The sequence below is a fragment of the Plectropomus leopardus genome, chromosome 2 (assembly GCF_026936395.1).
Source record: "Plectropomus leopardus strain MGB_pleo_1.0 chromosome 2, ASM2693639v1, whole genome shotgun sequence".
NCBI lineage: Eukaryota > Metazoa > Chordata > Actinopteri > Perciformes > Serranidae > Plectropomus > Plectropomus leopardus.
In genome coordinates this window covers 20,631,441-20,657,900 of record NC_142177.1, presented here as the reverse complement: position 1 = coordinate 20,657,900, position 26,460 = coordinate 20,631,441, and the positions used below count along the sequence as shown (strand labels likewise).

The window sequence follows — 26,460 nt, the reverse complement described above, 5'->3', positions numbered from 1 at the left end:
CGCCTCTCGCCTCCTCTTATAACATCTGCATTCACACACACGCGCGCACTAACTATTCATGCTGTTTTGCTCGTACGCGCTGACGTCATGCCCGTCATCGTGACTAACCTACCTGCGACCCAGTGACTTTGACTGACACGAGGAAATAATGATGTTATTCCCCACGTTTTACAGGCTGTTTAACGACGTTAAACTAAACGAAGTTTCTGCCAAATCATGAGTGGTGACCCTAAATAAATCTTATTTGCATGATCCTTTAGTTAGGCAAACACCGCGGGATTTCAGATGATTGGCGAGAATGCGCTCTTATACAGACGGGGCAAGTTTAAAGCAAAGCCTTAACACTAAGAGTGGAGAAACATACCAAATGGATATGCTTCCGTGCAACAGGGCTCAGTAAATAGTTTGGTGAGTTTGAAAACTACGTGAATCAAATGCTGCGGTCTTCACAATAAGCAGATCTCATCGCAGTAGAATATCTGTGGAAGATTTAGGGACAGCGGGTGAAACAAAGCTCCCCACTACTATCTCGATAAAGCAAAATGATTTAATGTTAAATGTTAAATTTCTCCAAATCTATTTATTTATTGTTTCTGATGATCAGTGTTGGAGGAAGTATTCAGATCCTTTGCTTAAGTAAAAATAATAATATCACTGTGTTAAAAGTAAAAATCCTGCATTTCAAATGTTACTAGAGTAAATAGATATAAACAGGAAAATTAACTTTAAGTATTCAAAGTAAAAAACAAACAAACAAAACACCCCAGAACGTTATTCAAAATTGGTTAGAAACCGACTTATATGTTAACCAAAAATAGTTGCCAGTTAAGTTTCTGTCTATAAGCTAATTGATTAATTGACTAATCATTGCAGCTGGTCTTGTATAAACTTTTGGGTGGTTGAATTTATAACAAAACATCATATTTTATTAAATCTTATTTTTTTTATGCAGATATCTTAATTTGTAAAGTTTTCAATCACTTAAGCTTACAGATAAATGTAGAATAGTAAAAAAGTACAATATTTCACACTGAAATGTAGTGGATTAAAACAAAAAAGTTGCATGAAAAGAGTACGCAGGTAAATTACAAGTACCTCAAATTCATACTTAAGTACAGCACTTGAGCACATGTACTTAGTGACGTGCCATGACTGCTGATGTTATACGTGTTTTTGTCTAACTGTCTATCTTTGTTTTTCTTTCCATCTCTTTTGCAAAAGAGATCACATTCTCAGTGAGACAAGCAGATTAAGCTCAGGCTGTGTTTATAAATGAGGAAATATCTTGGTGGAAGAACAGATGTGCCGGATTGAAGCGGTTTTGGGGGCTCCTGGTGGCCTGACTTCATACTTCACACTTAATGTTGGCAATGTTGGCTTCTCCTTTAACCTTTCACCCATCTGAATACAATTTACTGTGTTCATGCTCAAACTGTTAAATATATTAACTTTAAAAAAAAAAAAAAAAAAAGCACTATTGTCCCATTTATTAACTGTAATCCGTTCCATATCAAGAACTAAATTAAATCTAAATCAGATTCATAGGAAAACCTTCAGTAAATACATGACTTTGGGTGTTTTTTTTTGTTTCCTAATTTCTTTTTGCCATCAGTTTTGGTATTAATTGCTTAACAATTCCACTGTGTTTTCCCTTTATTTTATCTCCCGTAAGTGCTTGGCTTTGCATTGGGCAATACTTTATTGAAAGTCTTAAGGAAGTAAAATTCTGCATGCAAATTTTCACACACACTGGAAGTTATAACTTCCACCCACTCTAAGTCACATGCAAATATTACTACATCCAAATGAAAGAAAAGCCACACCTGTTCTAGACGTGTGCTGACTGGCGGGTAGAAATTAAAGATGTGCTATGCAGGATTTTGCTAAAAAAAGATGTATAGACTCATACAAAGTCACCGGGCTCAGTAAAGTAATCTCTCTCAATCATCACTTATGAGGAATGGTATATTTATCTCCAAAGACGCTGCCCTCTGCCTGTTTTTTCTTATGATATTGCTGTGTTGTTTTGGGATGTTCCTGGGCACAGTGCGGAGAGGTCAGGATTTTTTTACAAAGGACGCAACCAGGTGCTGTAAGCAGCAGGCACCCAAGGAGAAAAAACGCAATCACAGCACAGAAAAACACAAATATGGTGAACAAGATCTTGGGTTAGTGATATTATTTACAAGCAGAATTCGGTAATTCCTGCATAGTATGCCTTTAAAGAAAGTAGGGGAAAGCGAACACTCATACTGTGTGGCTTTCCCCTACCTTGTTTTCCATCAAATATAAAATCATAAGAAGTACACCTTCCGATTAGACTCAGTGTAAGTTGTGAGTGATACATTTGCAACAGAAAGACTAGTGCTATGTGATGAATCAACTGACATTTTGTTTGAATCTTTATTGACCAGAACAATATGGGACTGTGCAGTTCCTGTAAAGAGGACACAGTGGCTCTGAGGTGCGCGGTGTCACAACCTTTAGCAGGTTTCTGAGCAGCAATGTCGCAAATAAACTGCCTCCGTCAAACAGCGACTGTAAGAAACCGTTAAACTGTTGCTGAACATGAAAATAGCTCTTCTCTTTGCCATCAAATATAACGAGTAAAACAAAAATTACACACTAAAACTGCTTGGATAATCTCAACCAAAGAACCTGATACCTGGAAAAAAAAAGTAAAGCCAGTAAAAAGAATATAAATAATGTTGATCCTACATGGCCTCAATTATAACTTCAGAGCTTAAAATACAGGATGTGAATTAAGAGAGCTCCTTGTCACCATTATCATCCCCCTTTGCATTGACTGTTCCCCGTGATTCATAGACATCCTCCGCAGTTTGCCCAAACATGGCCCCGGTCCGTTTGAGGAGGTAGACTCCGGCATGTAAACCACCGACATTGACCCAAACAGTGTGCAGCTTCCTCCACAGTCCTCCCATCCTCGAGATAGCCTGGAGACGACATAAATCTTGTGAGGGAAAACTAACAAACAAGACATTTGTTTTGTGTAAAACAAGATCTTTGCACAAATACAGCTGGTTAAAATCCTTTTCCATGACTAAAGAGTCTGAGTGGATTTAAACCTGCATCACTCAAACTGTGGGGAGATTATTCAGAGATTATTTCAGGGTAAATTGAGTCTACACGCAAGCTTTTAAGCAAAATGGCCTCATTAGGTTGTTTAAAGTTGCTGGAGAGCTGCATAAACATGAAAAGCTAACTGCCATTTTCAAATGACCCCAACTGATGGATTGTCTAGAGGAAATTGAAACCAACAACACTGGATTTTTGCATTTCACAACACCATTTTACTATACAATATTAATTATTTGAGTTTGACCAAATCTGGGAAAGCACATACACAATAATGGTCAACGATAAACCACGCCACTGACTGAAGCAGAGCTTTTGTGAGCCATGACCAAATTCAGAGGTCCAAAATTTTCACAAGACACTCTCTTTATCTGATTTACCATTTTACTCAGCAATTTGTGACCTTCTTTCAGAAATGTACTGTTACTCTCAAATGTATATAAGCAACACCATCACCTATTGACCTCACAGATACACCTTTTAACAGCATGGTCCTGTGGATGGCAATATTACGCTGTTAGTGCGCCTCTTTGGTCCAGACTGAAATATCTAAACAACAACTTTGATGGATTGTCAATATTTTAGTGCCAAGTCATACAGCATTGTCATTATGTTGCATGTTAGCATGCTGATATTGTATTTATGGTCCACCGCAGGTCACAGCATTTCTTTCTTGCCATCCCCTGTGGCTACACCGCCACAGCCAAAACGCACTACCCACATTCAAATAAATAAGAGAAATAGCATTTTTACCTGCAACGCCCTGAATGCAGCCTTAAGAGCAGACATTGAGTCTACACCTCATGAGACATGAACAGTTAGCAAGAAAAATCTCCAAGTGGGGTCTCAAAGCACACTTTTAAATTACCTATGGCAGATTCAGAATGACTGTCAGTTGATAATCTGTTGAATCAGAGGTATTCAGTATGAGAAATACCTCTAAAGTGTGATTGGAGTGATATGAAAAAAGACTCTTTCTAGCAGTCTGAGAAAATGGTATATCACAACACACAACAATTTTCCTAAAAAACAATGCATAGACTCATACAAAAATAATCCTTTTCAACCATTACTTGTGGCCCACTAGAGGTGTGTGGCAGTGTCTGTATCTGCGGAGACTCTGTCTGCCTGTTTTCTCATATTTTAATGTGTGTGTAAGGTTTCTGGGCGTCAACCTCAAGGTGCGAGGGAAGGACACTGTTGAAACACAGATCGTAAGTGTGCATCCAAGAACTGTTGAGCCATGCAGGAGGGGCCAATTTCAAAGAAATTTACAAACCCCACCCGCTAAATTCTACTCATTCTGCATTTAAATGTTGTTTCAGTTAACTGTTTAAGGATTAAATGTAAATCTGGGAGCAAATTATAAGTTAAACTGCAGGTAACCATGACAGCAAAAGAGCTTCATGCTAAATGTCGTACTATGAAGCCTTAAAACGGTCAGTCAGTTCTCTGTGATGCATGTACGTGCTCCTGAAAAGCAGACATTTTTACTTTAAAATGACGTGATGCCACACAATATGGTGAGTGTGTGTTGCCATTTGTAGTTTTTAGGGTAGTTAAAGGGAGCCTGTCCACTTCAAGAAATGAGCAAGGATTGAGACTTTTGTTTCCTTCACTTTTGCATGTGGCCTCACACTCATAAGAACGACAAAAAAAGTTTGTCATAAAATGCATTTCATTGCTTGCTACACACAAACAAAACATCTGCTAAGTAAAGACTATTGCACAGATATACAGATTGGCTAAAAGTGACTGAAGACAGCCTCACCATCTGGCTGACAAGATGACCACTGCTGTGCAGGAACTTCAGAAAAGAAACAACTTAGTTTAAATAGATTACTTTTAGAGTTGCTTCCAGGGCAACAGGTTGTATACTTGTACACACAGTGTAATATTTAGTTTATTCTTGACACGCCTCCATCTCATGCTCGCTGAGACATGGAAAAAAAAACACAACCATTGATTACACAAGGGTGGAGATAAAAAGAAATAAAATTGTCGTTGGGTGGAACATAATTTGTGTTGTCCTACTTCACTAGGAACACGTGTCTATTTAACGATAATGGTGGAGCATCAGAGGGCGCAGGTTGCAGCTGCACCCCGGCCCCCATCGACAGTTTATGATAATTACAACAATTAATAGTACTGCTGATCAGGTCTGTCTACCTGTTGCCACCACAGAGTAAGTGGATACATTTTTAGTGCTTATTATTGTTATTATTATTATTATCATCTTGGCATAGGAAATAAGGTTCTGCCTTTATATCAATCATCACTGATTAAAAGCAGCACCCATCAAGCACGTTCTATGACATAAATTGAATAAAGGTGCCTGTTGTAACTCCCAAAGAGTGCTAATGTGTGTCCAAAATGACGCAGTCTTACAGAATGGTTGCAAAAGAGGAAAAATGTCTAAACTAAAAAAAGATTCTTTGTCAGCAAGGCACAAGTAAGCAGCTAGTTGCCTTTGTGTTTGTTGATGCATGCATGGTTTATGAACTTATCTTTCATCACTCTGCCATTTGTTTTATTTGGTGTGAGTCCAGTGCTGCTTTATTAATAATAGGGGTACTGGAAAGAGCAGTTTTTGTAGCCTTATCAGGTATCAGGTATCAGGTCTGCTGCGTGCGGGCTGCCAACATCCGCATTAACATTTGGATTACCAACAAAAAATAATTATCAGGAAGAGGGTGGCAGGAAAGGACTTGAACTATGATTTTTTTTAAATTCTCACATACAAGGTATCTTATTTCTTGGAAGAATTCTGCAACACCTTGGCGGTAAACGCTGTCATCTGCATGACTATTGCGGTTACCTTGGCAAAGCATTTCTTGTCCTGTGTCAACAAGACAGCCTTTCCTGAGCCCGGTGTGCTCACACGGGCCATTTCTCTCAAACAGGAGGGGTAAAGGTCCCAGTTCTTCTTCCTTGAGCCCATTCTTCAAGAAAACAAAGGAAAGATTTTACCTTATGGTTGGTGAGAGAGGGTCGAAAGATAAACCCACTATTACATATCTTCGTTTCAAATTTCAATTTCTAACCAACAGCGAAAACAAAGTGGTTATGTAAGAGTCAGTTTAGACCATGGCTGAGGCATTCAAACCATCAACTCATTCAGCATAACATCTGTACACTGTTTAATCAATCACATTACCTCTTCCCAAAGGGCATGTCAGTGATGATGATGTCCACAGAGCCAGTCCTTATGGGTAAATTGCACAGATCCCAACGCACTGTGTCAATGGGCAAACCTGATGCACTGTTTCAAAGGATCCAGGATTTTAAATCATTATAATGATTATCAACCAAACAAGACTTTATATAATAACTCCTCATGAGATGTTTGGCTCTCACCTGCCCTTGTCTGCCCTCCGTTTCTGGATGTGCCATATATTATTGACTGTGCGGTTAACTGCCATGTCGTTGTTGTCCCCGGCAACATAGAATGAACTGGTAAATTCAATAGCTCCCTGGGAAAAAAAAACAAAACATCATACATAACTTTAAACTTGGACAGATATTGTCACAGTATTGTAGTCCCCTGAGCACAGACAGGTCTCACCTCCAATGGTATAGCTCCAGTCCCGCACATTGGATCAAGTATTATATCTGATGGCTGAGGTTTGCACAGCCTGTCAACAGATAGTAGAGTGTTAATACAATACAAATGCACTCACTATGCGGGTTTTATTAACATATAATATATGATATAGACAACATATACAGTATGCAGCATACACCACTACTGATGTGCTTCTCCTCAGATGCCCTCAGCCCATTCCTGACCCTGCCTGTTTCTCTCAGCTGTGCTGAGGCTGACATCGTCCCAACGGTAAATTGGCAGTTCATTAAGGCTCTGACACACCAAACTGACGGTCGGCCGTCAGTCAACATCGGGCCATCGGTGAGCATCTGTCACCCTAATCTTTGGGGTGTGTCCTACCCCGTTGGCCCTCATCATTATTATTATTATCTGCCCTTGTTGGCTTATTTGCCGCCAGTTCAGCATGTTGAATTGGTGTCAGAGATGACGAAGCCTGTCACTGAATGAAATCACTCTGATTGGCAGTTCAGCTCAGAGCATGAGAACAGAAACAGAAGCGAGGACTTTAAATAAAGTGCTATGGTCGAGGGATGCTACAGTCAAAACAAAGTTGTTATATAAGGTAACCCTGTTTTTCTATCATCTTTGAGCTTTTTAACATAAACATTTCCTGCTGGTTTGTTTGTTGTTCACCGGTGCATGGTAGATATGCTTTTTAATTTTTATTTTTAACCTTTATTTATACAGGTTATCTCATTCAGACACAGGATCTCATGCTCAAGAGAGACCTGTTTTGTTCTTCCAACAATGGATTGTGTTGTTAATGTGCTAACTGGCTACGTAGCGTCGCGACACTCTTTTGGTTTTCCTTTTTGTACGATGATTATAGATGACTGCTGTCTGCTGGTATGTAGAGGTATTTTCTGTCACGTGGGTAGAGAACGTATGTGCTGGTAGACCATCAGTTTAAGTTTTTGTGGCATTTCTACATACATCATTTAGATGAGACACAAGCAACGGGAGGTGACACAACAGTTGCAGTGGCAACGCTAGTTCTTAAATGTCAGTTTAGTGTGTTTGGGCCTTTAGACCCTGATCATTTCAAACACCTTCACTGCAGATTTAGGTTACACATACATTTGTACTGTGCAGTAATACCTTATTTTGAACTTGTATAGCTTACTTTTATTACGAAGTGAGAAGGCATCCAAAATCAGTGTACTTAGCACCAGAGGAAACACTTTTGACCTGCCAGAATGCTGAGTATGACTCTAATAAAAACAAAGTGGTTCAATTACTCCGTCAACACCTTCATTTGTATCTGATGCACCTTTCACTTCCAAAGAAACAAGTGTCACTTTATTAAGAACTATTTAGAGAGCTGGAACAAGTATAATCTTTAAAGGTGAAATAGTTGAACCTCATCCAAGTCATATTTATAGTTCTTGGGTTAGGACTTCATTGCATTGTTATGATTTGTATTTCTTTCTTTTTTTTTAAGATTATTTTTTTGGGCTCTTATTGCCTTTAATGGATAGGACAGTGTGAGCGTGAAAGGGGTAGAGAGAGAGGAGGAGACATGCAGCAAAGGGCAGAGGCTGGACTTGAACCCACGGCTGCTGCAGTGAGGACACAGTCTCTGCACATGGGGCGCCACTCTATCCACTGAGCCACCAGGCGCCCTGTGATTTGTATTTCTTTGTTCTCATTAGATTGTACTTTTTTTTTTTTATTTAACTAAGTGCGTGTGTAATCACAAACTATTGTTTTTTATTTTGGATCTCATACTGGATGAACCTTTAGAACAATAACTTAGTATGACCTGTTACCAATGCTTTGTGTTTTCAACTCAGGAGGGACGAACACTTTACTTGCGTGCAGTGTGTCTAATTGGTCCATTAAAGTAATGACTCGTATGTAGCCAAACTAATTGACTCAGCACAAACCATAAACCATTGTCCTCCCTCTATGATGCCTGACATTAATGCAGCCTTTGAACTTGGTCAATGATTTCTGCCAACTGCTGAACCTAATTCAACCTTACACTACTTTTTACCTTCTACTTTGGACTTAAATGAACCATAATCCCCAAATGTGGTCCCACTGCTAGTGTCCGTGCTTCATGATTAGCTAAACAAGAACAAGTATTTAAACGGAATTAAAACTGTTGGCAAACTCATTTATGTGTGTATCATCATGGAAATTGTTACTTAGCAGAGGTGTTATTTATCTATTTCATTAGATCTTAGAAAAATAAATACTAAGGTGTGACTTGCATATTTATTCTCACCAGAGCAGAGTTGTTCTTGGCTGGCATGATGGTATTGGATATTCAGTAAGGGCAAGCACTTAGTCATGTTTTCCGTAAGACTGAAGAATTGTTGCACAACCTCATCAACATCTTTTGGAAATATTCTTTTGCAAAACATCAGTAAAATTATTTAAATCCTTTTATTCTCTTTGTAAACTGACCAACTTTTCTTTGCAATAGTACACAGAAAAACACAGTTTTCTGATAAATTATGACTGGACACGTTATGGGGCATTTAGGTTCCTGCTGATGAGAATTTAGCATGTGTGTCCCTTATCTATGTCTGCTTGTAACTTTTTCTTCAGGTGAGTCTTTTTGAGTGAATGGTTATAAACAAACATACATTTCCTGCAGTTGCAGCTTGGGAGTTTTTAAGTCAGCAACTCTTCCTCCTTCCTCAGTAACATTGGTAATTGTCCAAGGTGACTGCATCTAAAATTTAGAGTGTCATCATGACATGATATTTTTATGAATTAAGCTTTGTCATATCAACATAACCTTCACTGTGACCCAAAAAATCATCAAATTTGGAATTATACCTTATTCAAAGAAGAATTTCACTGCTGTTAATATAGTCTTTTCATAAAACTAGGCTGTCTATACAGTAGAAAGAAAAGTACTTTTGAAATTGGTGGTATATGATCAGAGAAAACAGAGGAAAAGGGCTGTAGCATTTGCTTCTGCTCAAGAGGTAGAAAACCTACAACTGCCAGAATGCACTGCATCGCATCTGACCAGTAAACCGTCCCAGTGATGGGTGACATTATGGAAAACTGTTCTGTACGGAACAACATGACAGCTGTCTGCTAACAAATCAAATTACAGTTAAACAGCAAGTTAAAATCTGTTACTGAAACAGCTTTGCATTGCTCATAACTTCTGGTGTTAGTTCAAACAGTGCACAAAAGTATATTTATGAAGACATTTAGGTGTGAAATAGGTAATGCGGTAACAGAATCTTGGTTTATATTTAATCAGCACTGACTCATTGTACTGTTTCCTCTTGTCTGTGGTTGCAGCAAATGTACAAAAATGAGGAACTGGTTTGATCAGCAGAGCTAGAGCTAGCAAAAAAAATCCCCAGGATGATGCAAAATGCTTCATTCTGCAGATTTAAGCTGAAACACGAGCAGGAAGATCTGGGCGCTGGTAAAATAGGGAGAAGTTTACCACAGTTCACCCTTTTAAATAATGTAGACATTTATGAAATACTAGACTTTTAAACAAGTTGGGGATCTCAGCAACATCCTTATCAAATCCCTGAATCAGCTTAAACAGTGTTGTAGAATTACCTGAGCATGCCGTAGCACAAGGTCGACCGCAGAGTCGTGGGTCCAAAGTGACTAATGTTTCTCCTGTGAAGACTCTCCTCTGTGAGTGCAATGCCGATAACCACCTCCTCATTGTGTATGTTTAGCAACACCTACAGTACAGGGACATACAGTGCATGGTTAAAAAGCAAGTATCAACGTGATCATGCATTTATATATTCTATGGAGCTAATTCATCCCCAGTTATTTTATTATGGATTAATTATTTCTGTAATGCATTACGAAAAAAACAAACAAAATTTTAGCATATGTTATAGTTCATGTAATATTTTCGGACTTTGGGCTGTTGCTTGGACAAAAACAAGCAGATTTAAGACATCACCTTGGGCTCTGAAACTCATTTTTTTAGTCTTTTTTTTCATAGGTAACTGATAATGAATGATGATTACCCATTTATTAATTGAGAAACTATTCTGTAGGTTAAGCAAAAATGAAAATAATTGCTGGTCTAATTTTCTACTATCTAATCAAGCAAGCTCAAAGCAAACATACACTGGAGGGGGCTATTTATTATATAATACTTGATTATTTTAACATGTATTAAAATATGCATCTAAATATCAGTTAACCAAGAATGGGCACAAAAAAATGTATTCTTTTGAAGAAACTGCGGTTTTGGTAGTCAAATCGCATAAACTTTGCAACTGCTAGCAAGCAATAACATACTTTTAGACAAAATGTGAAAGGTCAAGGATCATTATCACTGTGTGAACACTATTTTAAGTCAATTAAAGAAACATTTATCATCACCATCATTTCATACAATGAAGCATTTATCAACTTGTCACCTAATGTGGACAGCTTATCTTCAGGGTAAATGTCGCTAAATGGAATTGTTATTTTTTCTTTTGTTACTCCTTAAACTAAACATTAGGTTATGCATTCCAAATGTATCTGAACAGGCAGAGTTTGTTTTGGCCAGAACAATGATATTCACTTTGCGTCAGTCCAAGCATGCCTACCTCAATGTCAAACTTTGTCATGTCTGCTTTCCACTGGAAGAATTCTTGCACGGCCCCGCCAAAGTCTCTGGCTGCCTCATTTGAGGAAAAGCTGTGTTTGTCACCGGCCCTGTTGCACGTCACACGAAACTTGATGAGTTTGACCTCGGGGGCTGCTTCCTCTGAGTCCTGCATGCTGGCCTCTGTATCACGCATGCTCTCTGCCTGCATCTGGCTTTCAACATCGGACGCCTCCTGAGGTGCCTCTTGCTGCTCAGTATCAGCCACAGTTGCATCAGTGGCCTCATTATTTGGTTTGACTTTGGTGCTTTTCCGGTAGCCTTTCTTCTTTTTTAGGGTGCTGTTTAATTTCCAAACCTCTAAGGCATTAGTCCAAGGAAGTTTGGAGGCAAGCTGCTGGAGCTCCGTCAATGTCTCCTCCTGCACAAACCGCAGGGTTTATTACCCCATCAATAATGTGATTAGCACTGGCTAAAAAAAAGAGTAAAACTAGCTGTAAGTTACCTTTGAGTCTTTGAACTGGTAATGGTCATATTCCTCAACCACAACAAACAGGTTATCCACAGACCTCAGAAGATGGACCTACAGAGGGGAATTCAGTGAACAGGCAGATCAGATGTAGGTTTACCATAAACCTTTTTCACCAGGCAAAATTAAACACGGGGGGTTGAAATAACAGGACATGCACTGGCTTCAGGTTTCCTACCTGAAAAAGCTTGTCGGTGGTTATTGGAAAGTATATACGACCACGATCTTTGCTGATCCGTGCATCCACCCCAATTTTCTCCTTGACCTCTTCTGCAGCAGTGTGCTCAAACCCTGTGGGCACGGTTGCTCCAATGGTGACTGTGATGATGTCCCCAGTGGTGGCGTGATTCTCAGCGGAGGAAGAGGTGGACTGATCCACTGAGGTGGGGCCCGGCTCTGCAGCCCCATCTTCCAGGGAGGACATGCTGTGTTGGTGGGCTCACTAGACACAGATGTTTAACTGGAGAATATATATGTATCACAGCTTGTGCCAAAACGAAAGGCTCACATGTAACAACTGGAAAGAGACAGAGAGTCATTCAAACACCGCACACTACAGCATATTCTGACGTACCCCCGTATGGAGAGTTATTAGCAGGGGAGCAACGTGTTATAAAGATATACAAATGCTACCATGTTGTCATAAGTTAGCATGAAATGATCTTTATTTAAAAACTGTTAATAAACCTGTAATATTATTGCTGTAGACACAACGTTAGTTGTGTTAAATATAGCCGGGTAACGTTAGCTTTAAGGAGCTAAAAAAGTTGTTACAAGCTAGCGTTAGCTGTTGAGCTTAGCTGTTAAGCTAACGTTACGGCTTTTATTTTAAATCGCTGCCGCATCATGATACGTGTTCATCTAAAAGGCCCAATGTTTGTGCTGTAGCAGCTAATGACAATGGTAGAAAAGAAAATTATACTGAATTTGCTAACCAACCTGTCAAACACGAGGCGACTTGTTTTCAGCCCGCGGCAACAACACAGACACTTCCGGTGGAAATCCTCCGCAATAAAAGCATCATCTGACACAGTAAAAAAAATAAGATGAAATGAAAAAAGACAGGTAAAGTGTAGAAATACTCCACAACGCCGTATACTGCAATCTGTGGAATAGTTTATTTATTTATTTATCTGATAGATAGATACTGTGCATTGCACAGACAGATATGTACATTTAAAAAATATATATCTGTTTAACATTATAGATGAATGGATATCAAACGTAATAACAGAAAAGAGCTTAAAAAACCAACACAGATTACATTAAACTGTATGAGGTATTAACCTAGAGGTGTAATAAACTTTTTTTTCTTACATAGGTCTAAAATGTTTTCAATTATTTGAGAGGTCTTTACAAAACAAAAAAATACCTTTTTCTTATCCCCTGTGTACCACTTTAAGAAAAAAGAAACAATTAAATAGTGTACACTGCCCATTGCACTGGCTATAACTAAAAGGTCTATGTCAAAATACCCATATTTACACACATTTTTAGGGCCCGAGCACTGAACGGCGTGAGGACCCTATTGTAATTGGTCCGTTTTTTATTCATTGCAAATATAATTCATTGCAAAGCTTAACTGTCCCATTTTGCCAGTGTCCCGTTTTGATGTCGTAATACTCACCCTAATTTCGAGAATGAATACACACACATACACACACATAAATATATATATATGAGAGTATAATGATAAAAACTAACAACAGAAACATACAGAAAGTGACGCCATGTGTGAACGTGTGAACAGATGAGTTTATGGTTCAGCTGCCCAGCTGGTTGGTCCTGCTCCGCATGTTTGCAGTTTACCCTGCAGGTGTTTGTGCGTGCGTGTGTGCGTGTGTGTGTGTGTGTGTGTGTTAAGGCTGATTGAAGCTATCACCTGCATGTTATTCATGCTGAAATTACATAATAATAAGTTAATGAAATGCAGCAGTTTGGTTTCTTGGTAAGTGAGTTGTTTGATTTCATGCATCATTAGCAAAGACCTTCCCCAATACACATGGACCTACAAGACCAAAAAGTCCCCTGGTTAATTGCAATACAAAACATTTTTGAGCTAAATTTACTTGACAAAGACCTGAAAATGATCAAGACAAGGAAAACTGGAATATATATATATATATGTATATATATATAATTAATATAAAAAACCTGTAAAAAAAAAACAACAACAAATAAAATAAGATACAATAATACAACAAGATTAAATTAAACTAAATAAGATAATTTAAAAAAAGAAAAAGAAAATTAGATTTTTATTCAAGAATCAGGGGCAGAATACCTTTATTGTCATTGTACAGGTATATATACAGAAATTTAGTTGCACAACCCAAGCAGAGCTTAATAAAAATAAGAATAAAAGACTAAATTAAATAGTGACAGGTATAATGCAATCTCGTTAAAAAAAGCTCTATGCATAAACATGAAATGCATATTCTGTTATAAACATCTTTATATTTATACCTGCAGACATGAAGGTAATAAGGTGAGAAACCCTGCACACATTTCATGGACAGTTTACATTACTACATTATTTCCAAACTCTGTAAACTCTGGCAGCTCCCTCCTGTGGTATGTGGAGGAACCTCCAAAATATTTTGAAAGAAATTAAGAAATGAATTAAATTATATAAGACGCTATGAAAAACTTTTTGCCCTACAACATTTCATATGAAACCATTTAAAATATGAGATTCCTGAAGTTAAATTTAAAATCAGGTTTTCCTGTCCTGTAAGACGTTTGATTTAATCAGCCGTATTTTCTGAGGTGGGTCAAAACTTTATAACCCAAATCTTTTTCTGAACTGAACTATGAACATAAAATATTAGCAAATTATCTATTGAATTAATGCAACTAATAAACCCCAAATAATTGGAGATTTGGGTATTGTGTGTGTGTGTGTGTGTGTGTGTGTGTGTGTGTGTGAGAGAGAGAGAGAGAGAGAGAGGAGAGGAAGTTCTGTTTATGACCTTTCACAATAAAACTCCTGTCAATGTTCTAAAGTAGGTTTGCTTATTAAATCCTATTCCTAAGACTGAAGTTACACTACACACAAATTACACCAAATTTTTGTAAAGTAATTTTTTTTAGAAATTATTTTAGGCTCATATTTATTTTCATTTCAGTAGCAGCAGTGGAAGCAGGCACATGCATATTAATTTGTTATTTAGAGTCTTAAATGCATATTAAAGTCATCAAAATGATCAGACATTCAAATCTGAAATATTGTCATTTTACTTTCTTCACAGTTTCCTGAAGCTTGGTTGATGATCATGATTATAACAATAATGATAATAGTCATAAAAATATAAAATAAATATCTAGATGAAATAATTTTCAAAAATAATAGTAATGATCATATAATTGATATAGATTTGTGGATACCCGTGACCCGACCCCGGCTAAGCGATAGAAAATGGATGTAAGGATGGATGGATTTGTGGATATTTTGCCTTATTTTCTTTTGATTATTATCCTTTTATAATTTCTCTCTCCAACAGTTTGCAAGCATCTCTTGCCAAGTTGCTTGTTGCCTTTTTAGACAAATTTCAAAAGAAATCCATTTTCTCATTTCAACTGGTTGAAATTCATGTGAACACAGCTCAAGAAAACAGATGTTACAGGTTTATGAATCAGCTGGTGTGTTTGTTTTGGAGAAGAAGAGACCTCTGTGGATAATTCGTTTCTTGGTTGAAACCTAAACAATACACAGTGAAGAAATGAAAGAAAATGACGGCAGCAAATAGCAGCCTTGTTGAGATGCAGCTGTGGCTGCAGTGTTGCTGTAAGTGAGCAGACAGTAACTGTCAGAGGTAACCTGCAGTAAATGAACAAAGCAGTCACTGCTGTGTGGCCACATGGCATCTATGTGTCACTTTGTGCAATTAAAACCATAGTCAAATAATTAATGAATACATGTCAATCTTTAGGAAGGTGTTCAAACATATGACATAAATATATACAAATATAGAAATACCACATCAACAACAATTAGTAGAATTTCAGTCTGTTAAATATTAACAGCTTTTACAGCAAATGATAAGAGAGATAAGCAGAAAAAATGATTTTGTTTTTTTTATTATCGAATCGGTTATTTGATGTTTATTCTAATTGAATGCGGGACAAACCGGAGGACCCGGGGAAAACCCGCAACACCACAGTAGACAACACACAAACTCAGGAAGGCTCATGACGGGGAATCAAACCCTAACCTTCCAGCTGTGGGGTGCTGCCGACAGAGGTGGCCATGAGAACTCAAGTCCTGTCTGACGTCCAGCTAACCTGCTGCTCCATTTGTCTCTCCTCCTACGATGAGGAGCAGAGGACAGTGAGAGAGACGGCTAACCTGGATGTAAGGCAGGAGTGGAGCTTTTTATCAGATTCATTTTGAAGGAGAAAAACATTTTTTCTCCTCCAAAATGAATACCCCATCCCAATTTTTTTTAAATCAGAAGATGTTGATGCTTACTGATGTCAGGCGAACCGGAGCACCCGGAGAAAACCTGTACGTCAATCTGCGTTCGCTTGCATAAAACCAGCCCTACTTTTAGATCTGCAGATGTTAGAGAAGAACCTGCAGAATCATAAAGCAGCAGCTGGCAATGCAAGAAGAAGCAACAGACAGACTAAATTAACGGGAGCATGTTAATGAGGAGGTCAAGGGAAACTGAAGGTACAACTCCGACCAAATTTGTGACCGACTTCAATGTAGTGTAGATGTTTTCCCTCAAAGCAGAAAGGAACTTGCGGATGGTGCCTTGCTTTTTTGGTGGTGGCATCACACGATCTCTGACAAAGCAGGCTACAATGCTTAAAAAGGCTGCTTCCTGTAAATACATGGAAACCAGCACCATTTTAGCAGAGCCCAACTCCTTACACAGGTCCTTGAAAATGGCCTTGTGAAGGTTTCTCAAAGATTTAGCCATGGGATCAAAGGCTACACCCTGGACCTCGGCCCACATTCTCTCAGTGAGAGACGTAATGATGGCCGTACAGTTTTCACTGGTGTACTCCACCTTGGCTTTTTTCATGATCCGCGAAACTAGTTGCTCCATGGTTACCTGGATGAACTTTTTGTTTCTTTGTTCCTTTTGCGTTGCACGGTCCACAGGTTTGACAGGTGTGTCTATGTATGCTGAGCCAGACTCTGTGGCAGGATCCAAAGGTGCGCTGTCCTCAATAACGATGAGTTCTGGTATCTCCGCTGAAGGCAACTCCTCAGTGCCCATGATAGCGAGTGCCATCCGTTCACTGTGGTGGTCCACCTGTGTGCTGAGCCACCAGCTCATCATTCCAAAGAAACGCCACACTTTGTCTCTTATGTCATCATACATTTCCACATGTGATGGTGGGACCTGTTGCGGGGAAGGCTCAGATGCAGTCATATCTGTAATATGACTGTACAACAGGTCAGTAAATGCCTGGGTGAACTTCAGGACATTTTCTTTTGACATGTTCTCAAATCTGTTGAACACACAAAGCTCCTCTCCACCCTGTGTGTTTTGATCATCTCCTTCCGTGAGCATAGATTCAATACTACTTGCGAGCCTCTGCACTGACTTTCTGCTTCGAATTTTGGAGTGAAATTTGCTCCTAATTTGAGCCAGAAGTCGATGTAGCAGTGCTACAGCAAAGCGCTTAGCAGAGAAAGACTTAATTTTTCGGCCTATTCCCTCCACAGACTTGCGCTTATCTTCTGTGACTGAGCCCTGACCTGTAGTAGCTGCCTCCTCTGATTGTGTTTCAGAAATATACTCAGCGATGTCTTCGCCAACTATGATGACTTCAAGAGAGCTTTCTGAGTCAAGCAGCTCATATTCATTGTCCGGCACTGTGTCTAATAAAGTATCAATAATGTCACTTAAATTTCTGCTCAGCTGATTTTGAATAAACGTAGCTGTCGGCACTTCAGCTGCTTTGTCCTTAGATGAATCCTGTGAAAAGCTACAGGTTTTCTGATGAACAATCACTGGCAAGCTATCACTCTCTGCTTGCCAGATATTTTCCATGTCTTCGATTGTCACTTCTTCCAGGGAGTTTGTCGGTCGTCTCTGCTTCCTGGGTCGTGACGAGAAAAAGGCTTTTGCCTTGCCTGCGAAAGACTTAACTATTTCGCAAGCGTGCTTAATCATTGCATGTAGCCTGCGTGGTGGGGGGATGCCCTGATTAATTCCCGGCTTTGCGGTGGGCGAGGTCGAGGAGCGGACAGATTTAACACCTTCAGCTACCTCTGTACCTATGAGAGCTGTTAAGCACTCTGCGCTGGCAGAATGAACTTTGCCCTCAACGCCCAGTCCATTTGCAAAACCGTGACAGAGTGTGTCACCAAGGCTTGCCCTCACACTCTCTGCAGAGACTACTGCGTCTGTTGTCGTAGCTCCTAAAACGGCTTTTATAATGATGGCAATTAAATCAAAAATCAGATCTGCCATCATGATTTTGGTTCCATCATCAGGGGAACCTTGTTTCAACAATGCCCATTGTTCTGCTGTCATGTTTTTTAGGTAGCACTCAATGTGAGCGCGGACAGCAGATCTACCTTCAGATATCTCCAGTACCTCCTCAAACGGTACTGCTCCCGGTAATGTCGTTTCCATGTCTATCTTTGCGGTAGTTATAACGATGTCTAAATATTTTCAGTGAGTGGTGGTTTGTAAATCTCCTGGCTCTGTTGGCAGGTCAGCCGGTAATCCTACAGTTCAGTTAATTTAACACTGAAATGTGAAATTTTGCTATTCTCGAAATAACTGGCAAATTCTCTGATCTTAAACCCTATCTGCCTCGAGCCAAACAACAGACTGAAAGATTTTTCTGTTTCAGTTCCTAAAGGCCTTAACTTTAAAGCACAGAATGTTCCATAAGCCCCGCCCCGTCTTTATGATGTGTTAAATAAACCCCGCCCAGAGTCCTTTAATCTCGTGCACTGACCCCGCCCCCGAACGGGTTCTATAAGCCCGCCCAGATTCCATTCTTGTAGTGAACTGACCCCGCCCCTAAACGAAATGACGCGTTCCGTAAGCCACGCCTCTAATGGCGCAATTTGAAAAATAATAATAATTAGAATTCTATATAAATCTATATATAGTTCTATATTTATAGTTCTATCTATATAAATGTTAGATGCAAACTTATTTGTGTCTAATGAGATTGATAACCTATATTTGGAACCGATGTGCATTTACAATAAAAATTGAAATCTTGCAGTCAATACCTACACAAAACTGTAAGTGTCTTAAGCAAATGTTTAATCAAAACTGAAATTTTCAACATAAAAGTTTCCAGCAACTTCTTTTCATTAAGTCAAGCAAAAATTTAAATTAAAAGTGAATAAAAATTGCCGTATTAGTTTTTACAAAGTTTACAAGTTACACATTTTTACAAGTTACTTATAATATGTAAAACAACAACAAAGAATCAGTCGCTGAAAATCTTATAATTTGTATACAAAGACAATAATGCACATGAAAAAGGTGATGATCTAGCATAAAAACATCTACAACTTGCAATAAGATGAATTCAAGACTTGTTGAAAACAATAACAACAATTTAAAAAAATTGAAATAAAGAAATATAAACATTTAAAAAATATTTTTTTATCTAATGGCAAAAATCTTTTGCATAAAATACACTGATATTTTTGCATGACATTGTTGTCATATATATGTGTGTGTATATATATATATACACACACACACACACATATTGTCACATACACATACATATTGTCACATATTATGTAACATACATATACTGTATTTTATACACACACACACACACACACACACACATATGTCTCAATGCAGTCACAATTAAAAAAGGAAAACATTTAAAAAGAAAAAGTATAATTACAATAAGAGGCAAACAACAATTGGAAAAAAAAGTAATACAAATTTTGTAAAATAATTGTATTTATTTAATTGTGATGATTAAAAATAGATCTTTCCCCAGACATTTTTTTTTTTAATCTAAATCTTCCTTTTTGTGGAACATTCCTACTGATTCCTACTTATTACCTTTTTCATGTTTTATTTATTTATTTATTTTATATTTATTATAGAAATCACACACATTTCACAATTTGCTCAGGGTTCAAAAGTTTAAATGTTTGTGAAAGGTGTCTGAAAGCAGCCCAGGAAAAATGATGTCACTCCAGGTTTCAAAGTGTTAAGAAATTTTGCCTTAAATCATTTTTTTAAATCATAATAATAATAATGAAGTGTATTTATATAGCACTTATCAAAACCAATGTTACAAAGTGCAGGGAAATTGTTGGAAAAAAACGAAATAAATATAATTAAGTATACATATCATTTTGGTATTTTCCATTTCTGGTTTAAAAACAAAGTGTTTTCCCAGATGTGCTGATAGAAAAACTCTGTTCACAGACCATATAATGCAGGAGACGATGCTTGGGTGGTTTTGCAATAGTTGCATCCTATAGTTTGTCCAGCAGATAGAGCGCTTACTCCATTGTTGGCCCTACTCTCAGCACTGTAAAAGCAGCAGATTAGAGTAAACACAGTAAACAGCCGTCCACAATCACACAGGCTGGCTGCTTCCTTGTTTCACACCTCTAACAGCTGCTGCTTTGACTCTACTTCACACAGAGAGAGAGAGAGAGAGAGAGAAATGCACTCTTATTCCATTGTTAAACTACTCTCAGAACTCAAGGACATTGTGACAGAGAGCGTTGCAGAATAGTTGAAGTACACTGAAATACACACTGTTATATTATAAAATAATGGCCTCATCTTTCTGCAAAAGAACAAAAGATGACCTCAGGTTCCAGGGTACAGGAGGAGAGGACTACCAACCAGCTGACTTTATTGTATTTAGCAATTTTCGAGACCCTCTTAGCAGCGTTATATTTAAGCAGCAATGAGAGACACATTTAGGGACCTATTTAGATCATCAGGAAAAAGGAGAAATAAACCGTCATTTTTTCCCCATGTTTGTTGTTGTGAGTAAACCCACAAGTGCTGTAATTGGCAGATCACAACGCACACACAAACACAACACACACACATAAACACCTGCTAAAGTGACTTAGCTCATCTCCAGCCATAGCACTACATGGAGGAAACACTAATTCACTGCTGCCTTTTCTCAGAGAGACGCGGCCGCACCAGTTGGCGTCCAGCAAGTAGCCCCAAAGTGCACAGAGGTACGAGGGCCCGTTCATCGCTGCTTGCAGCTTTAATTTTGTCACTGTGTTTCTTTCTTTCCCTCTTTCTTTCTTTGAATAGGCCTATCTTAAAATTATTTCAGATGACTGTGTCCAGTAAAATTGTATTTTTAACGTGTTCCATGTCAAAAAATTAAAATTGATTTAAAAAGATAAACAATAATCCCTCTTTTTAGACAGAAAATATGGGGCAAACAGCTTAGCGCAACACTTTCGTGGCAGCCATTCCTATAGGCCTAATGCATTATGGATAGCCTATGTAGGGGCCCAATGTATTATAGACATGTATATGTCTAATGCATTATAGACATGTATATGTCTAATGCATTATAGACATGTATAGGCCTAATGCAGTTATAAACTCAAAAATATTCATAATGCTTTATCACAATAGCAATAATACACTTTAAAGCATTTTATAATGACCGTAAGGTCAAGTATCAGTTAATGGGCATAGTACTTCTAATTTACATTGTTAAACAATTATAAATCTTAAAAGTACTTTTATTTTTTACTTTGAAAGCGAAAAGCCCAAACAGGAAATCGTGTTGCAGTTGACTCATCTTGATCATGTGTTTTTGGATTTTATTTATTTTCACCATGGATGTATTCTAGCGAAGTCTATTTCCGGTCACAGCTTTTCCATAAGTGATCGATAGAGGGCGCCATTATATCATGTTTTCAACACTGAACAAAACCATTCACCTTACATGTAAACAACAACCGATAAAGTAGCAGAATAAAAGAGGTAGTACATGAGAAGACAAAATAAAAGCCACTAAGACAAACTCAGCAGATCTAATGGGGGAGAAGAGAAATATTATGGAAGAATATATTCATCTTTTTCTTTGCATTTCTGTGCATAAATAGGCTTTAAGTTTTTCACATTTATCAATGGTTGTAACTGTATGTACATGTTGTACATGTTGTAATTATGTGGACATTGAGCAGACAGATACAGTGGTTTGAATGAAATAAATCATCAAGCAAATATTTATCAACAATTGGCATTTAGTTCAAAAACGTATAGTTACTCAAAGTGACAATTTGCAGCTAGATTTTGTTTTTCTTGCTGGCTCATAATAACCTAGCCAAATGCACTGCCATTGATTTTTTAAATGAAAAATACTGGTATCACCCATGGCCAGCCCAGGCATCTCAGTCCTTTAAAGTCACCCATAATCTCCAAATTCGATTTATCATTTGTGATTACGTTTCCTTGTGTGATTAATTGAACCCCTGGGAAGTGGAAGTAGAGGCTTTAACGTTGTAAGATAATTCTCTATCTTTCAGCAAACACCTGTGGGAGAAAATAAAGAGCAGCAGTTCTAATTCACTGTTTAGTTTAAAGCCCTTAATTAGGATAACAAGAGTAGTCATAAATATTTTATCTGCAGGACACTGACAGAAAAAAAACACCAACTGAATATCTTGTTCCTCGGCTCTCCACAGTATGTTTATTGAAATGTGTTGTTGTTTTTCTAGCTTTTTGTCTCAGGTCATCTTCATTCTTTCCAACTGGTTAGTAATAGTGAAGTCTGAGAGACACGTGGGCGTGTGTTCATGTCAGGGAACAAAAAGTCCTGCACAACAGATGGCTGGTGTTGCACAGAGTACAGTCAGACACTCCAAACTTTTGCCAACTTAATGCTCTTATAAAAATGTGAGAAACACACATTTTCTTGTTCTCTGTGAGGAATTTCAACCGTAGGAATGGCTGACAGTGAAAAGAAACTAAAAATGTAATGCAGCTCAGGCTTTGCTGCTTTGACAGAAGATCAAACACACACAGTCCTGTTTGATTTCCGTTTTATTCACGTGTTATCCATGCAGTTAGACATGGTGAGATGTTTCTATCCTCGCATGTAACTAAACTATATAACAGGAAATGTAGAGAAAAGACAAGCATGCAAAAATGAGGGAATATCCTCAAAGCAATCAGGTGTGATAAATCCTGTGGGATTTTCTCCGAGTGTTAAGAGGACCCTTGCTGAGATTATTCTTCAGATCCTTCTCTCAGTGTGGTATTACTTCTTACAGTCAAAGTAACATTCGCAAAGAGATGAGCTTGCTTCATCTCTTTCTCAGCATGAATGCATGATTATTGATTGATGACTGTGTAAATCAGCATCAAGAAATAAATATGTACGATTGTAATAGAGGTTGTCAGTGGTTTGCATTTGATTGTGCTGTGTTACAATAATGTTCTTACCATATTCAGAGGCTATATGGTATTTGGCTAACTGAAAACATTACTTTTCAGTGAACACAATCTAAAATTGAATTCATATTTTCTCCAGGATTTGTGTCAGATGGAACGCATAAAAAATAAAGACTTTAAAAACCCCCATTTTGGGCTGTTTTATGATGCTGTTAATACATTTATCAGTGCAGCTGTCAGACAGTTGGCAGCAGCAGGGCAGATGATTTCTTGAAAACACTACCTTAAATGGGAAGCCAAGAGAGCATCCATTTGATGCATGTCTGCCAGTTTTTTTGCATTTGTAATGAATCTTTAATTTGTAAATTATATTGAAAAATGGAAGAAATTTAACTACCAGATTTAGGCTCATATACCTACTCATATAGGTTGTTCTAAAACACTTAAGAATGCATTCTGCATTGCCGCTTTCACTGAAATATATAGCACGTTTATATTTGCGTTTTGGCCACATAGGATGTATTCTACAGAAATACGTTTTAAATTCTAGCAATTCTTTAATCATAGATTAACCAACAGTTGATGTCAGATGAAACCCAAACTGAATTTGAGGTATTATTTAAAGTTAACAAATCATGCGGGTGCTCCATGTACAGATGCTGGGTCCTTGTGGCCGTGGGTTCGACGCTGACATTAGCCCTTTAATGCATTTCATCAACTCTGCCAAAAATGCTTAAAGAAATAATCTTTTAAGTAAACAAATCAGAGGCAGTGATGCCCATAAAGGATGGCCAGGGCGGCACGGCCACCTGCTAGATTTTTAATTGAAGTAGGCTTGTTCCTAGTAAATGTTTTGTTCCATACAGTCTATGTACTTCTTAAAATTAAATCTGTATGTTTGTCTTCAACCAGCCTCCTCTACTCTCATATTTTTTAAAAGGAATTTTGTGGCTTTTTGCCTTCATTATTATGCATGAAAGGGGGAAAGAGAGAGGATGAAATGCAGCAAAGGGCCACAGGTTGGAGTCAAAACCGTGGCTGCTGCAGCAAGGACAAAGTCTCTATATATGGCATGCCCGCTCTGCTAGGCAAGCTTATGGGCGCCTCCTTAACTCTAATATTGACATAGATTTTAACTAACCTTTATACTACAACAGCATTCCTGAAATTCAGTTTGACTTTTGGTTGTTGGTGTGCCAAAAGGCCCATATACCGTATATGGGCCGTATACGGGGGTGCCACTGATCAGAGGGGGTGTGTACTTTTCACCTCAAGCGTAATAAATGTAACTAGAATGTTATTATTATTGTAACAAATTAATTAGAGTTTGTTAAACATACAAATAAGGCTAAATAAACAAATACAGGCTATCTTGATTTGAAAATAAACTCTGATGTTGAGTGGATGTAGGAGACGGCTGATTGCTGTGACCCTGACTCATCAAGTCGTAGGCAAAAAGCAGTGCACAAAGTAATATAATCGCACTCACTGCAACCTTTACAGAACTTCACATTATTTGATTAAGGATCGGCGGTGCATGCCCGACAGTCCTGTACCTTTTAAACAGGGAAACCTGTTACATCACATGCTGCTTATCTGAAGATTCCTCTGAGTCCCACAGGGCAAAGATCTTTTAAATTCAAAGAGATGCAATTATGAGTGATACCAGAACTAATACATGTCCGTACAAAGATTCCTCTGGATGAAGAAGAAGGAAAATATCAGGAAGAAGCAGCCCTGAAGGCTTTCATGCTTTCTTCTTTCCCACAGTTTTGATAATCGCCCTGAACACCTTCACATTTACTATTACTAATGCGTTTCTTCCTCAACCGACTGTGTGAACTATTCTCGGGACATTTTCAGATGCAAGTACAGATTTAGGAGTAAAAGGTATAATGAAGTTTGTTTCAGCGCCCACTTTCATGCGAAATTCAGTGCATGTCACTTATCAAAAGTAGTAGGGGTCCTGTTGACTGAGTGGCCCAAGATAGTTGTAACAATGACAACTCATATTTGTGTCACCTGGCAAACTTTGTTTGAAGTCATATCCAAGTTTCCAGTCACTTTTTTGTTGTCAATCTATTTTTTTTTTAATGTCAAAGAAATCATGCAATGAAAGCAATGAGATTCCTGGCAAATCACATCTAATAAATTAATTACTTTTCTTCAATCTGTTATGTAAGAAACAATAATTGTCCTGATGCATTTGCAGATTCACTGAGGTATTTTTAGCTGCCAAGTATTTGCATGCCGCAACACATATAAATTATTATCGCAGCATTCAGAGCCAGACTGTGTCCCAGAGTGGCATTTTTTTTAACATGTTGGGCATGGAGACAAGAGCAGTTCCCACTCTTGTTCTATAGAGAAAGAATAGTAGAGGATCTCACAATAACTCTTTGTGCTGTAAAAACAGTGAAGTCACAGTTTCCTGGGCTCCCCCCTGAGATGCCTGATGAGAGAGGTAGGGGTGAGGAACAGAGGGATGGTGGGAGGGGATAAAGGGACTGCGTAAAGGTTACCTCTGCAGATTTCTCTGTGGTAAACACACACAAAAGCAGAATCATCCCTGCTGTCACTCTGGCCCTTCAGCAGGCCTCTCTGTCACAACCAATGTGTCACAAGTGAAGTGTCTGCTCTCTCAGGGCTGCACTGCTCAGACGTGTAGGTGATACATACGGCCTGACAAACAACTTAGACTCACCACCGGAACCACAAAGATACAAAAGACAGAGTGATGCAGTGAGGCACATAACACAGGAAGACACTCACCCCCTCTCTGTCTCACTCTCATATCCAGACTCCCTGAACACATATGCAGACATAGATATACACACACATACACTGCCAGAGGCTATTAAAAAATCCTCAGGGGCTTTTACTCTTGTGAAGAGGGCCCTGCATGCTGAGTTCAACGTCCAGAAAATGTCTTTGTACATCACAAGGCCAGCAAAGAACTCAAACCTGATTTTTTTAAGTCATTACTGGAGGAAAAACAGGAGGGCAGGGTACTTCTATATTTGTGTAAATGGATAGTTTTAGGGTGAGAGAAATACTGTAAACATCTCTTTCATCTCTGTGATTGTTCAATTAGACCCGCAAGGGTGACTAGCTAATTCCTCCACCTCATTATTATTAGTAATAATCACCTTTATATTTCTTTGTTTGTCTATGAGGTTAGTGTTGCTGGCTGCTAACTAACATGCGGCTCAAGCTTACAGCAATGTGTCTAACACTGATATGTGTCCAACACAGGTGACACAGGTCACACCTTCTAACATGCCATGTGACCTGTGTCACATGACTTCTTGATTAGTTTGAAATTGAACACCTGTCT

General features: G+C 38.4%; 1 protein-coding gene across 4 annotated transcripts; it reads right to left on the bottom strand.

Moving 5' to 3' along the window:
• Positions 1-2,384: 2,384 nt before the first annotated feature.
• On the bottom strand, positions 2,385-12,801 carry thumpd3 (THUMP domain containing 3). 4 transcript variants are annotated; one of them, XM_042505234.2, is made up of 10 exons: positions 12,715-12,801; positions 11,954-12,292; positions 11,752-11,829; positions 11,248-11,667; positions 10,247-10,377; positions 6,662-6,731; positions 6,454-6,569; positions 6,254-6,358; positions 5,915-6,038; positions 2,385-2,954 (listed from the first exon to the last, which is right to left on the bottom strand). In XM_042505234.2, exons 2-10 carry the CDS (start codon positions 12,197-12,199, stop codon positions 2,763-2,765), a joined length of 1,482 nt encoding a protein of 493 aa, XP_042361168.2. In that variant the 5' UTR covers positions 12,200-12,292; positions 12,715-12,801; the 3' UTR covers positions 2,385-2,762. The 4 variants fall into 4 exon arrangements, with proteins under 4 accessions (XP_042361168.2, XP_087943869.1, XP_087943863.1 ...); XM_088087743.1 differs by having other exon boundaries at positions 11,954-12,217; positions 12,715-12,778; XM_088087737.1 differs by having other exon boundaries at positions 11,954-12,235; positions 12,715-12,776.
• Between the last annotated feature and the right edge of the window lie 13,659 nt (positions 12,802-26,460).